This window comes from Lasioglossum baleicum, chromosome 7, assembly GCF_051020765.1.
Source record: "Lasioglossum baleicum chromosome 7, iyLasBale1, whole genome shotgun sequence".
Lineage (NCBI taxonomy): Eukaryota > Metazoa > Arthropoda > Insecta > Hymenoptera > Halictidae > Lasioglossum > Lasioglossum baleicum.
Window position 1 is genome coordinate 12424349 of NC_134935.1, and position 11495 is coordinate 12435843.

The following is an 11495-nucleotide window of genomic DNA, read 5'->3' on the forward strand; positions in this document are numbered from 1 at the left end:
TACCCGCTTCGAACGTGCTCTCGAGATGGATCGACCACGGCTACCGACACGAAAAACACCGGCAGACCGGGTTCACCGGTCACATACACGTCTCCCCTATGATCGATCCCCATCGTTTCTGCGGCCATCATACGATTCATCCCCTCGGTCTTGCCCCCCTTTCATTCTGAATGAGCCTTGAAAATTCGGTTATTTTTTCTAATTGTGTAAACAATTGATAAATGTTTTATCGGACGATAGTTCTCGTTATAAAAGAACTACTTTTGTCTGGAAATTTTTCCTTATCCCATATATGTGTTTTGGGAGTGAGGGGTCGATTTCACCCCCTTAATGTAAGTTTGGGCAGCAGAAAAATCGTATAGAGTACATGCAAAAATTCTGTAGAAAGCATTCGAATATTATTAGTCGATATAATTACAAGAACCCGGTGCAAGGTTACAATTGCGAAGAAGATCCATATGTCTTGGGCGGGGGTGGTGGAGGGGTTAAAGCCGAGCCTAGGGGGAGTGTTCTAAAGTGACAGAAGTTTCAGCAGCCGAAACACCTCGGGTTCCCGGAATACTTTCGGTCGTGTTTTTTCGGCCGCCAACCACCGAGCGTTATAACGGTAATTCCGTTCGGACTGTAATTGAAAGAGAGCAGCAGCAGCAGCGACGCTTAATTGCACTAGGTCGAAATAATCGAGGGAACGACGGACGTTGCAGTCCTCTCCTTCTTCTTCTTCGAAAGTCATTTGTAGCAGACCACCGGTCCTCTCTCCCCCCCCCCCCGCCCATAACCCTCGACCGTTACGGGCAGCTTTTCGCTCCTAAGCTCCAATTATTCCAGCACGGGGTTGCTTAAATCGAAGATCGTCTCACCGATGACCGTTTCGAGGTTTCCGACTGACATAGAGGCTGTGTTTATCCGTCAACGAGATTACGCTCCGAAGTTGTTCTTAAGTCGACGGTCTGCCGCGAACCATTTCATCGGTCGCGAAAATAAATTAGACGCCTAGGTTCTCTGAAGTTTCGACTGAAGGGTGCAGTCTGTCCCATAAAATATTGCCCGGTGTTTTCACTAATTCGTACTTCCGATGCTTTTACTCCAATATCAAAATTGATGGTCAGAACGCTTTCTACGAATACTGTTTAGTTAAAGAAAATTGGTTTGCGGTTTCTAGTATCTGTGGTTCCTAAATTGTGAACAAGCTCGAGAATTTTGTTCGACAAGCGATTTTTAACTTTCATAACGTAAAGTGGCACACATCGCTTTATTCACGAAGATATTTGAAGTATTCGTGTCATTAATCAAACGATTAGAATGTTGTAGAGATTAAAAAGATCCGTGACACAGAAACCGTACGGTAGAAAATAAGGAAAACTTTCCGTAAATGTCAAACGACTACTAAACATGGAAGATTATTGAACAGTGGAAGTACTCGGAGAAATATCAAATTGTAGTTTCAGGAAGAGCGCCGTCCGCGAGAAAACGGATTTATACGAGATCTGTATGATGCTAGATCCAGACGATTGAATGGATTACGGGTGCCAGTCAGTCCATAAAAATTGCCTCGTAATCAAGTCCGTTTCTCGTATCAGCGGCGAAAAATCAGTGTTATTCTTCCGGCGATCAGATAATTCACATTTCACCGTCCGATTCGTCCCGGCGCGAAGATTTCCGTCCGAGCGTCTCCATTGCTGCGTGTCCGGAGCGCGCACACTTCCTGAACAAACACAACGCGTTCACGAGAGCGTGTAATAACCGCAGGAAGATACAAATAAGACCGTCCCATTACACCGATGCAACGTGTTATACATTTTTCGACGGTGTATCGGGGCGGCCGCGGACAATGGGGATACGTGGATGGGGCCGAGAGGCGCACAATACGCGGCGTGTACCGGCGAGAGAGGCCAGATGATAAGTGTGGGTGACGAGGCAACATCCCGAGGAAAAAAGCCCGTAGTTACACCGTAAGTATGTATCTCCTTGATGAGAACAAGGAGGAAAGGACGCGCGGCGCGCCGCCCTCCTATCCTTGTGCAAGCGACGAAAGACGCCGGAGAAACGGAGAGAAGGAGGAAACACGCAAAACCGTCGTGGGACACCGGCGCGGCGCGTATCGCAATCTCGATGTACACCAGCGCGAGCAAATGCGACGCAGCTGGAAGTTCACCGCTTTTCAAGGTATTTGCTCCGGCGGCTGTCGCGTAACTCGCGTCGCGAAATTGTCCGACAAAAGAGGTGTATACGATCGCCGATTCAACGACGACGCTCGCGTGTTGACGTTATCGCGCGGATACGCCGCGAAATCGAAACACAGGAGACTCCGTTCCAGTAGTCAGCCATCTTAACCTCTTGCGCTGGTAATTGTTTCGCGACCCAACCGTGCACAGTAAAACAATATATGTATGTTTTAAAGAAAAACAGAGAGATTCAAACAAATAAGAAATAAAGAAACTAAAAATTCTGAGAAAACAAATTTCCAACGTGTGTGACACGTCATTTCCAACTCTGGGACAAAACCTTACTCGGCAACTTTGATTACAATGGTCACAAGCCGAAATCGGGCACAGTTACCTTATACAACCAATTAAAACAATTTGATCTGTAAATTAGGACGGCACGTTTTAACGATAACGAGAACTAAACGTTAGCTAAATTCGTTATAATTTGTGAAAATTGAAGGAGGCTGATTAAGATAATGTTCAGTCGTAGAGGTAAAGGCTGGGAGCAGCTGTGCTGGGCGGGCATCTTCAAGCATTCATCAAATTAGTGTCTAAGATAAGTTAATAAACCGGCATCGAGTGATTCATCGCTGCTCGCCGCTACTTATCTAATCGTTCCACTTTGCGACAGTTTGCGCTTCGTTCACCCTGATGCATGTAATTAATATGTAGCATTTTTCCGCGGGCAAGATCGATATATGTATACGGCTGACAGGAGCGTACGCGGCCGGTAATTACGGTTTATCACGGCCCTCGACGTTATCATTAAGCATCGGCGAGTAATTGCTCTGTCTCCGGCGCGAACGCGTCGCGTCTAACTGGACTTTTGCTCGAGTAATTTGCTCGATCGTAGATGACGGTAGGATGTTATTACGCGAGCACACCTTCGCTGCGTTGCGTGGGCTTCAGGTGCATGAGAAACGCCGCACCGCGCCGGGCGGCCGCGCTTCTTCCGTCCTATCGGCATTTATCGCAATCCGCTCGAACCTGATCCGATGCGCTTTCTACGTTCTAAATACTTCCAGCTGCACAGCTTCCACATATTATGCTAATCCGATCGGTGGACATTTCAATTCCTCACCTACTTTTCCATCCTGTTTTCATCGACTTTCCGATCTTGCGATACCGTAAGAGACGCAAAGGACGACCGATGTCAATGATTATCAGACTTTCAAAGTACACATTCGCTTTTTAAATCGAGTATTTCGATACAAATCTTGAAGAGATCTTGCTTTTATTGGCTTTAAGGTTATCAGTTTAGGGAAACGGTTGAATCCCACCCTACATACACGCTTCCACTTTAGTCGCTATGACGCGCGGCAGTGGCCGTCGACCCTTTAAATTCTGCCGGAGAACTTTATTTTCTGGCTAAACCCTTCATCCGAGAGCAACAATGCATACGATGTTTTCTTTTCCCTAGAAGAATACCAACAACATAAAAGAAGAACTACGCCGCTCGGACCAGTTTGAAAATTTGTGACTCCGATCTTGTTCTCGGTGATCTACGATTCTTTGGGTGCAAAAACAGTGTATTTCCATTTCGTTGATTCGACATTAACTTCTGCACCGGTAGTTAGTTGTTCAACTGACATATAGTACATTTATCGATAATTCCACAGCTAGATGGTACGTAACCACGATTGTTGTATTTCTCAGCTATCCTGTACATATAGACTAGCAGAGCAACGCATGGATTATAATTGATCTATACGATGTTGAAGCGAGTTCTGAGATGAGATGGAGCAAAAACTTCGAACCGCAAAGGGTCAAGAATTTGTAAGGTTATTATCGACATGCTTCGAAATTGAAAACTCGACGAGTGGTGGTACCCAGCGTCGGACTCATTAGTCGCGTGACAGCGTACATGCCCGTATGAGTCGAATACGGAAGAGAAGAGCGACTTGGTTGTCGCGAATAGGGCAGATAAAGCGTACACGTACCTGTATGAGGTGGGCAAGGAACAGGACGTAGGCGGCGGCCGCCCTCATGTCTTCCCTCGAGGAATCCCTCGACTACCGCATCACCATTCCCCGTGGGTCACCTGCGGTCTTCCTCAGCCACTCCAGCCGCGAATGATTTATTAACAACGTAGGATCTGTGTTCCGACTTGGTATTCCTGAATCGATCGTTGCAACACTCGTCACACCCGTATCCACGATCTCGATCGGCCAGAGATCCGCCCGCCGCGATCGGCACACTATACACTTCTATCCGACGCTACTTCCGGTCCACGCACACACCGTATTATATATATATATATATATGCGATCCACTTGGTCTCACGGTTCTCCACTTTGTTGTACCGACTCGGGACGCTTCGCCGCACCGCGGTGTTCTCGATCCTGCCGACGACACTGTTATACACTCGTTTAACACTTCTAGAGCCGGTGTCGGTTCCTGACGCGCACCACGACCCGGTGTTCGTGTACTGTCCACGGTTTCTCTCCGCGGTTCGCCTCCACTTAGGCTCGCTTTCCAAACGAAGAGCAGCGGCGCTCCGAGATGTTTACGCGCTAAGAAGCGACAAGACAGGTACCTTTCCCTCGCGCGCGATCGAGCGATATCGTCGCGGATCCTCTTCTCGTGCTCCCCCTTTCTCCCGATCGTTTCACTTCGGGGCCCCGGCGATTAATTGCACCGTGCGTCGCGGTTGTTTACCATGTCCCCTCTTCTCGGATCCTGTAACCCACTTCGAGGCTCGCGGAGCTAACACGTGGTCGTGCGAAAGATCTCTCTATACACCGAACAACACGCTTCGAAACCCGCGTTCTCTCGAGGGGATGAAAAGATCAGAGTTCTCCGGCGGGACCACAAACTCTCGACAGGGTCGCTTGGTCAGCGGTCACTGTGTTCGGACTACTCGAATCGACGTAACAACACAAGCACTGGGAGCATCGAACGAGAATCGAACGACAACCCCTAAAATCCAACGGTCACAGTGTTCGGGTCACACTTCGACGAATCTGATCATGGATCACACGGTTAATCCACCGAGCCACCGAGTCGATCCACGACGAACCACTGCGTAAGGCACAGTGCGAAATTCTCCGGTTAGGGGACTAGCAGAGGGATGAATGTTGCCTCGAGAATTCACCCCTGTCACATGCGCAGCACAAACAGTCGCGATAAACACGCGTCGCTAAACTGTCCGGCTTCGGGATCCCGGTGTGTCAGCGTGTCTCCCTCTCGGGAGAACAGGTGTGTGCACACGCGCGCGCGTGGCCCGTGTACGTACGCGCACCTTTCTGTCCTGTGATTCGTGTGTGCGTGGTGCACGCGTGCGTGTACGGTCGCGCAAACACGTCTGTACAGTCGGGTGCGTGTGCGTGTGTGTGTGAGTGTGTGTTGCGCACGCTGGAGCACGGAAACACAGCACCTCCGCGGGGTACACGAGTCGGTCGCTCCGGGGATACTGAGTCGGAGCCGCAGGCCGGCCTCCGGGCCTCCCCCACCCCCTTGCTCGACCACACTCTCGTTCGCTCTCTCTCCCTACCCCATGTCTTCTTTGCTCTCGGCCGCTCTCTCACTCGGTCTTACTCCCTCCCTCTCACTCTCTCTCTCTCTCCCGCGCGCGAGTCCCCTACCCCCGTGATCCTCCCTTCCCCCGCCTAACCTTCCCCACCTTCTCCTCCGGGAGCATCAACGACTCCCACCGTCAAACGGGGAACTACTCTTCGCCCCGACCGACCCATGGATCCGTTCTCCTCATCGTTGCCTCTTTATACACATTTGCTTGGCCTCTCTCGTATGTCCAGCGTGCCTCTTGCTCCCATCCGTTCGTGTCCGTGTCCCTCTCTCTCTTTCTCTTTCTATGTATGTCCGTCCGCGCGTACACCTAAAGACAACCGAGAGCTCTCCGGGGCCCCCATATATCCGCGTCTTCGTGCAACGCCGGTGTGTATACGATTGTGTAAAGGGGAATTGCCGGTAATGATGTGTTGGTGCACGAGGAGAGGATTGTCTCCTTCTCTGTTCAACCCAGTGCCAACCAACGATGTTCGCCTTTCTAGAAGGCATTACACGATGGTACACTTGTGGCCCGCTTGGTCCGTGGATGCTGGGTCCCTCGCTCTCTCGAGAGGTACCCGCGAGACCGCCTGTATATCTTACGATCGGTTTCATCGCGTTGTGTATTCTCACCTCGGACCGGGGCCTCCGATCGAGTCGTTTGCACGACACACACCGGGGCCAGGAAACGGAACCCCGTGGTAGGGAGGGGGGCAGATCGGAGGAGGGGAAGAGGGGAGGCATTGATACGGATTTCGTGGATCGGTGGACAACGGGTTCCCATGGCCGTGTTACGTGCGCGGAAACGGTCCTCGGAGGGCCATCGAGATCGGAGCGTTCCCGAGGAAACATCCAATTTTCGTCCCCGGTGATCCAAGCCACGGGAATTCGAGTTATTAAATGTACGGTTACGTCGACGATAATGATATGTGGCCGGAAAGAGAGGAGAGAGAAAAAATGACGAGAGAAACAGAGGGAGTGAGATGTACACGGTCCCGTGGGAGAGAGATTCTCGGTAGACCAGGTCGAGGAGAAATTATGTATATTCCGGAAGAATGATTTCGGCCGATGAATAATGGATAAGTCCTGTCGCGTGTCCACCGTCATTAACCGGCTATCGGGACACGGTAATCGGCTCTCGCGAGAAATGCCATCGGCGCGGATCGTCATTGAATTTCTGCCCCCGTATACGACGTTCCACGTAATTCGCGTGTCGAGTTATCGCGTGAACCTAAGGGACACGGCCGGTTAAACGGCAATAAATTATCGCGTCGCTAACCGGGCACCGTCTTGGCTGGACTCGATTCTAGTCGCGTTCCTGTAGCGAGGTTATTCCGCGAATCGAACCGCGCGGGAATCAGTAAACAACCTCGCGGACATTTTCAACCGATGCGACGCCGCGCCACCGGGTCGAAAAGTTCCTCGACACGTTCAAGGTGAACCCGATCATCGATATCCGCGGGTCCGTTTAGCGTTACAGACGATCAAATTCGTTTTACCGGGCCCGGGCTGTATATGTGTCCGGCAATCACCCACGGCCGATTGCAGACATCTATCTCTGCCCGAGCAAAAACGAGCGGCCATTTAACGAACCCCGCGGCGATCGAAATTAAATTTTCGCGATCCTCCCGGCAGCCCTGATCATCCACTCGTTACAACACCGAGGTCAGCATCCCCTGAAAGAACCTGTACCTACCGAGACGATGCGCCGCGCGGTGCGGCTCGCCTCGGCGTCTGTAAGTCCGTCGCCGGTTCCCTCTCTGTCTGTCGAGCGGATCCGCGAGTATCGTGCCCCAACGTTGCCCGTGGTAGCGTGGCGGTATGGTGCACTGTGGTCCACGGGACGGATGGACGGACGGACGGACATCGGTAGTGGGATACTGCGCGGTGGATGCTGCTGTTGCCGCCGCCTGGTCCATCTTTCTCTTCTTCGTTCCCTCTCGTCTTCTCTCCCCGCATGTTCCTCCATGCCGCTCGTTGTGTCGTCTCTTTCTACCGCGGCCGCTCATCCTTCATCTTCTTCCGTCTGCCTACCGCAGCCCAGTATCCCGCTCCATCTCTCCTTGCCATCTCCGTCTACCACCGAGGACTGGCTTACTACTCGAGGGGCCAGAGTTAGCCGGCGGGCATCATGGTGGCTACACCGCTGGCTGGCTTCTCGCGTCTCTCGAAGACTCGCAAGAGAGTGTGCCCCCTCCCCCCCGAGGGTCAAGGAACTCCCTCGGGAACAGGTTCACCTCCTCCTCTCCCTCCATCGAGATTCCCCTCTACCTCGCTTCCACCTTGAGCCGCCCTATGCCCCCTCCGGTTCGTACCTTAGGGTTTTACTTATTTTCTCTTATTACCGCTGCTGAGCATGTGGCCACGCTTAACGCGCTCGCGAGCTCGGCCAAGCGCACACGTTGACCAACGAGTTCGCAAGCCTGTATATGTGTGTGTGTCTGTATACATGTAGATGCACGACGGTACGCGTTGGTCCAACTCAGAGGCCCGTCAGTCTCCTTCGACCCCTCCGGGCCCTCCTCCGCCCCGTTCGTCCTCCTCCTCGGGCTGTTTTCTCTCCTCTTAGGACTCCTTAGGTACTCCAATATGTGAGCACGTTATTACAAGCGCAACAGAGGCTACCCAGCCGAGGAGAGGGTTCCAGCTAGGGGCCCCGGGGCCCCCAGGGCCTACGGAAGGGGGCTAAAGTCGAGGCGAAACGCACACGCGCTTCTGGGCGGACGGAGAAAGCGCGCGAGCGTACACGCAAGGGTGTTTAGGTGAATCCACCATCCGCGCCAACCCCTTCCCCCCTCCCTACGCCCGTAGTCCAATCGCCCTTCACCCCTCTACGCCCTATTCCCTTCTCACTTTCCTCTCTCGATTGTTTGCCTCGCTCCGCGGCTCGCTCGTTTCTTCTTCTCTCGCTCTCTTCGCCACCATCTTCCTCTCCTTCTTTCTCATCCTTCTCATCGCTCTGGCTGTCCCACCGGCTCTCGCCGAGAGAGTCAGATACCAGATTCCACCTGTGCTGCCTGATATCTTGCCCGTTGCTTGCTGCCGTGCTCATCCGCCTTGTCTTCGTTGTCTCCCCTCGTGTCGTGAGATCGTTTCGAATTCGTCCAGGGAGTTCCCGGACTTTTTACGTCCCTCGGACGTGGCCAAATGGGAGAAACTGTTGCGGAACGAGGATGTTCTACCGGATGATCCCTTTCAGGAATTTGATATTCCACTCGTACCCCGATAAGCGGTCTCCTCCTCACCGCTTCCCTCGTCGGACTTCTGAATCGCTTACAGAATTTTCTACTTTGCATTCGCTCGCCTCTCGCACGGTTGCCCGGTTCAGTCTTTATGTTACCGATGCGTGTGTGCGTGCCCGTGCCCCTTCTTTCATCCAGAATGTTTGGCACCGTTTTCGATATTTTCGGAAGCTATCCACCGAGCTCAGAGTTTTCTTTTCCTTCGCATCGACGTTCCAGGACGCCTTCGTCTTGAAACGTTTCCCGCTCATTTCCATTCCGATTATTCCCGCAGGCATTATCCGTCAGCTGGTTTACCGAAAGGCCTTCGCGAAATTAAGGCGTAATGGATACGCGACGGGATACAAACCGCGCGGGCGCATACGCAGAAGGATTTTAATGATCTTTCTTCAGGTATTCGTCGGGTAGCCATAGATACCAGATTCCACCTGGGCCTCTTCATGGAAATGAACCGCTGCTCGCGGCTTCTTGCCGGACGAAGAAGCTTCTGTGTCTGATAGCTTGTCAAGAAATTGGTGTCTGTGAAGAGGAAAGCTTTTAGGAAGATGAAGGACTCGCTACAACGAACATCTCTTTTCAAAGCGGATGAATGGCGTACAACAATGCAGCTTTGGTAGCTCACGGTTCGGAAGCCACGACGAATGTCGATTAAAGATTGAAGAAGGCAAATGGAATTGAAGGAAATTCTCCTACTTTGACCCTGTTTGGCAACCGCTTGGGCCTTTGTTGCTCGTCGTTTCACCGACTTGGGCCAACACTGACCTCGTCACCTGTGACAACACGCAACTTTCTACTCGTCTTTGGCCACTGCTTCAAACTTTTTCGGCTATTTCTTGCTTTGCACTTTCTTATTCTGATGGAAATGCTTTGAGCCTACTGTGAACATGTTATTAACGTGAGTTATGATACTGACATGAACAATCGCCAATGGTAAGTAAAGATAAATTTTTTGTTCGTGAATCGGATTTTATTCTTGCACTGGAAGAAAGACGGTACACGTTGGTATGTTTATTTTCCAAATACCTAGAACATATACGATGATCCATAAATCGTAAATGCAGTTGGAGCGTAGAAAATTTTGTATCATTCTTATTTAACCCTTCAATATTCTAGACTTGGCTATTTATCATAATGTTATCATCAAAAAATGTTTCAAACTCATTAGCGCATTAGTGTCTTTGCAACAAATTCCTAAAAATTGGTAAAAATTTAGCCGTGTAAGGACTTGTACCTACACTTGAAAGGAGGAAAGTTAAGAAGAAGGATCTCGCCGATCGTGAAGCGGCTCTGTTTCGCATGCATATCACGAAACTGGCGAGGAGGAACTCGGTTCCCCCGGTTCCGTTAACCGCGAATACACGTCAGATGTCCTTTTGACACGGCACGCTAATTGCTCCGCTGAAATCGCGTGCCCGTTACGCAAACCCGCGAATTAAAAACCGCATTCCGTGCCATTGCTCGGCTCGTCTTTAAACCGTGTCGACTCTCGCTGAATGTATAAAACCACGGGCATTAGCATCACCTCGGTCCAACGAATTGCCCGTCCCGCTGTGTTGTGCCGTAAATTCGTTTCAACCCGGAGAAAATGCCGCGAAAAACGTTATTTACATAAACCGATCGATTCGCCGTACGTACATGAGGCACGAAGGGAGAAGTTAGAGAGGGTTCTTCAAGAGTGACGACGATTCATTAACCTCTAATAACACGTTGACCGTCCCCCTGAAGGAACAGCCGGGGAAAAAGGAGCCTCGCCCCCGTCATCCACCCCCTTTCCGTAACAATGTGTAATTTTTGGGACCCTAGGTCGGAGAACACCTTTGCATCGGTGCTCACGCGAGGACACACCGCGATTTCATGAATTAATAATGCGTCCCGGCAAAACGTATTATTCAGCAAATTACACGTTCTTCCTATGCGGCCGTCTTCGTCTTCGTCTTCGTCTTCGTCGTCGCCGTGGCTCGCGCTAACGCGCCTCGGAATCGGACACGGAGCGCGTCGATTCGTAATTGTATTCATCCCGGGACAAGAAACGGCCGGTGGAATCAAGCTTGACGCGTATAGGAATACGAGCCTCTAATTCGTTCTTTGAAAAGACGCGCGGTCCCCCCGTGGCCTTTCAGGCCGTTCAAGAGCATCGGAGGGGAAGGGGGCAGAGGGAAATGTGGAAAGACGCATGTCGTACCGTTAATTCAGTGACGTTGTCAATAACGATCGGACGGAGATGTATAGATTGATGGCCGGATAAAGGAGGGAGATTTATCGACGGCCCGGGCCGAACGCGGGCCACATTTACCCAGGGCCCCGCGCACAAGCAAGCCAAAAAAAACTCAACAGGTGGATGTCGATGCTCGCCGCCCCGAAAGAAACGCTCTGTGTGCCCTACGCGAAGGCATTAGGTCGGCCCAGAAGTTCGTACCGCGGATATGTTTGTACTCTTCGCAGTGTTTTTTAAACACAGAGTGACAAGCGACCGCGCGCGCGCGCGAACGGACAGGGTCTAAATGATCGAGTTCAGTCTACAGAAGGCATTCAAGAGGAG

The 11495-nt window shown here is 51.4% G+C and overlaps 1 protein-coding gene across 1 annotated transcript in view; it reads right to left on the reverse strand.

Moving 5' to 3' along the window:
* Positions 1 to 5735, reverse strand: part of Ser (protein serrate) — a 54747-nt gene extending 49012 nt beyond the window's left edge. The window contains exon 1 of the mRNA XM_076426907.1: positions 4148 to 5735. Within this exon, the coding sequence (XP_076283022.1) occupies positions 4148 to 4195 (48 nt within the window). The 5' untranslated portion in view covers positions 4196 to 5735. The remainder of the gene's footprint in view (positions 1 to 4147) is intronic.
* Positions 5736 to 11495: the final 5760 nt, after the last annotated feature.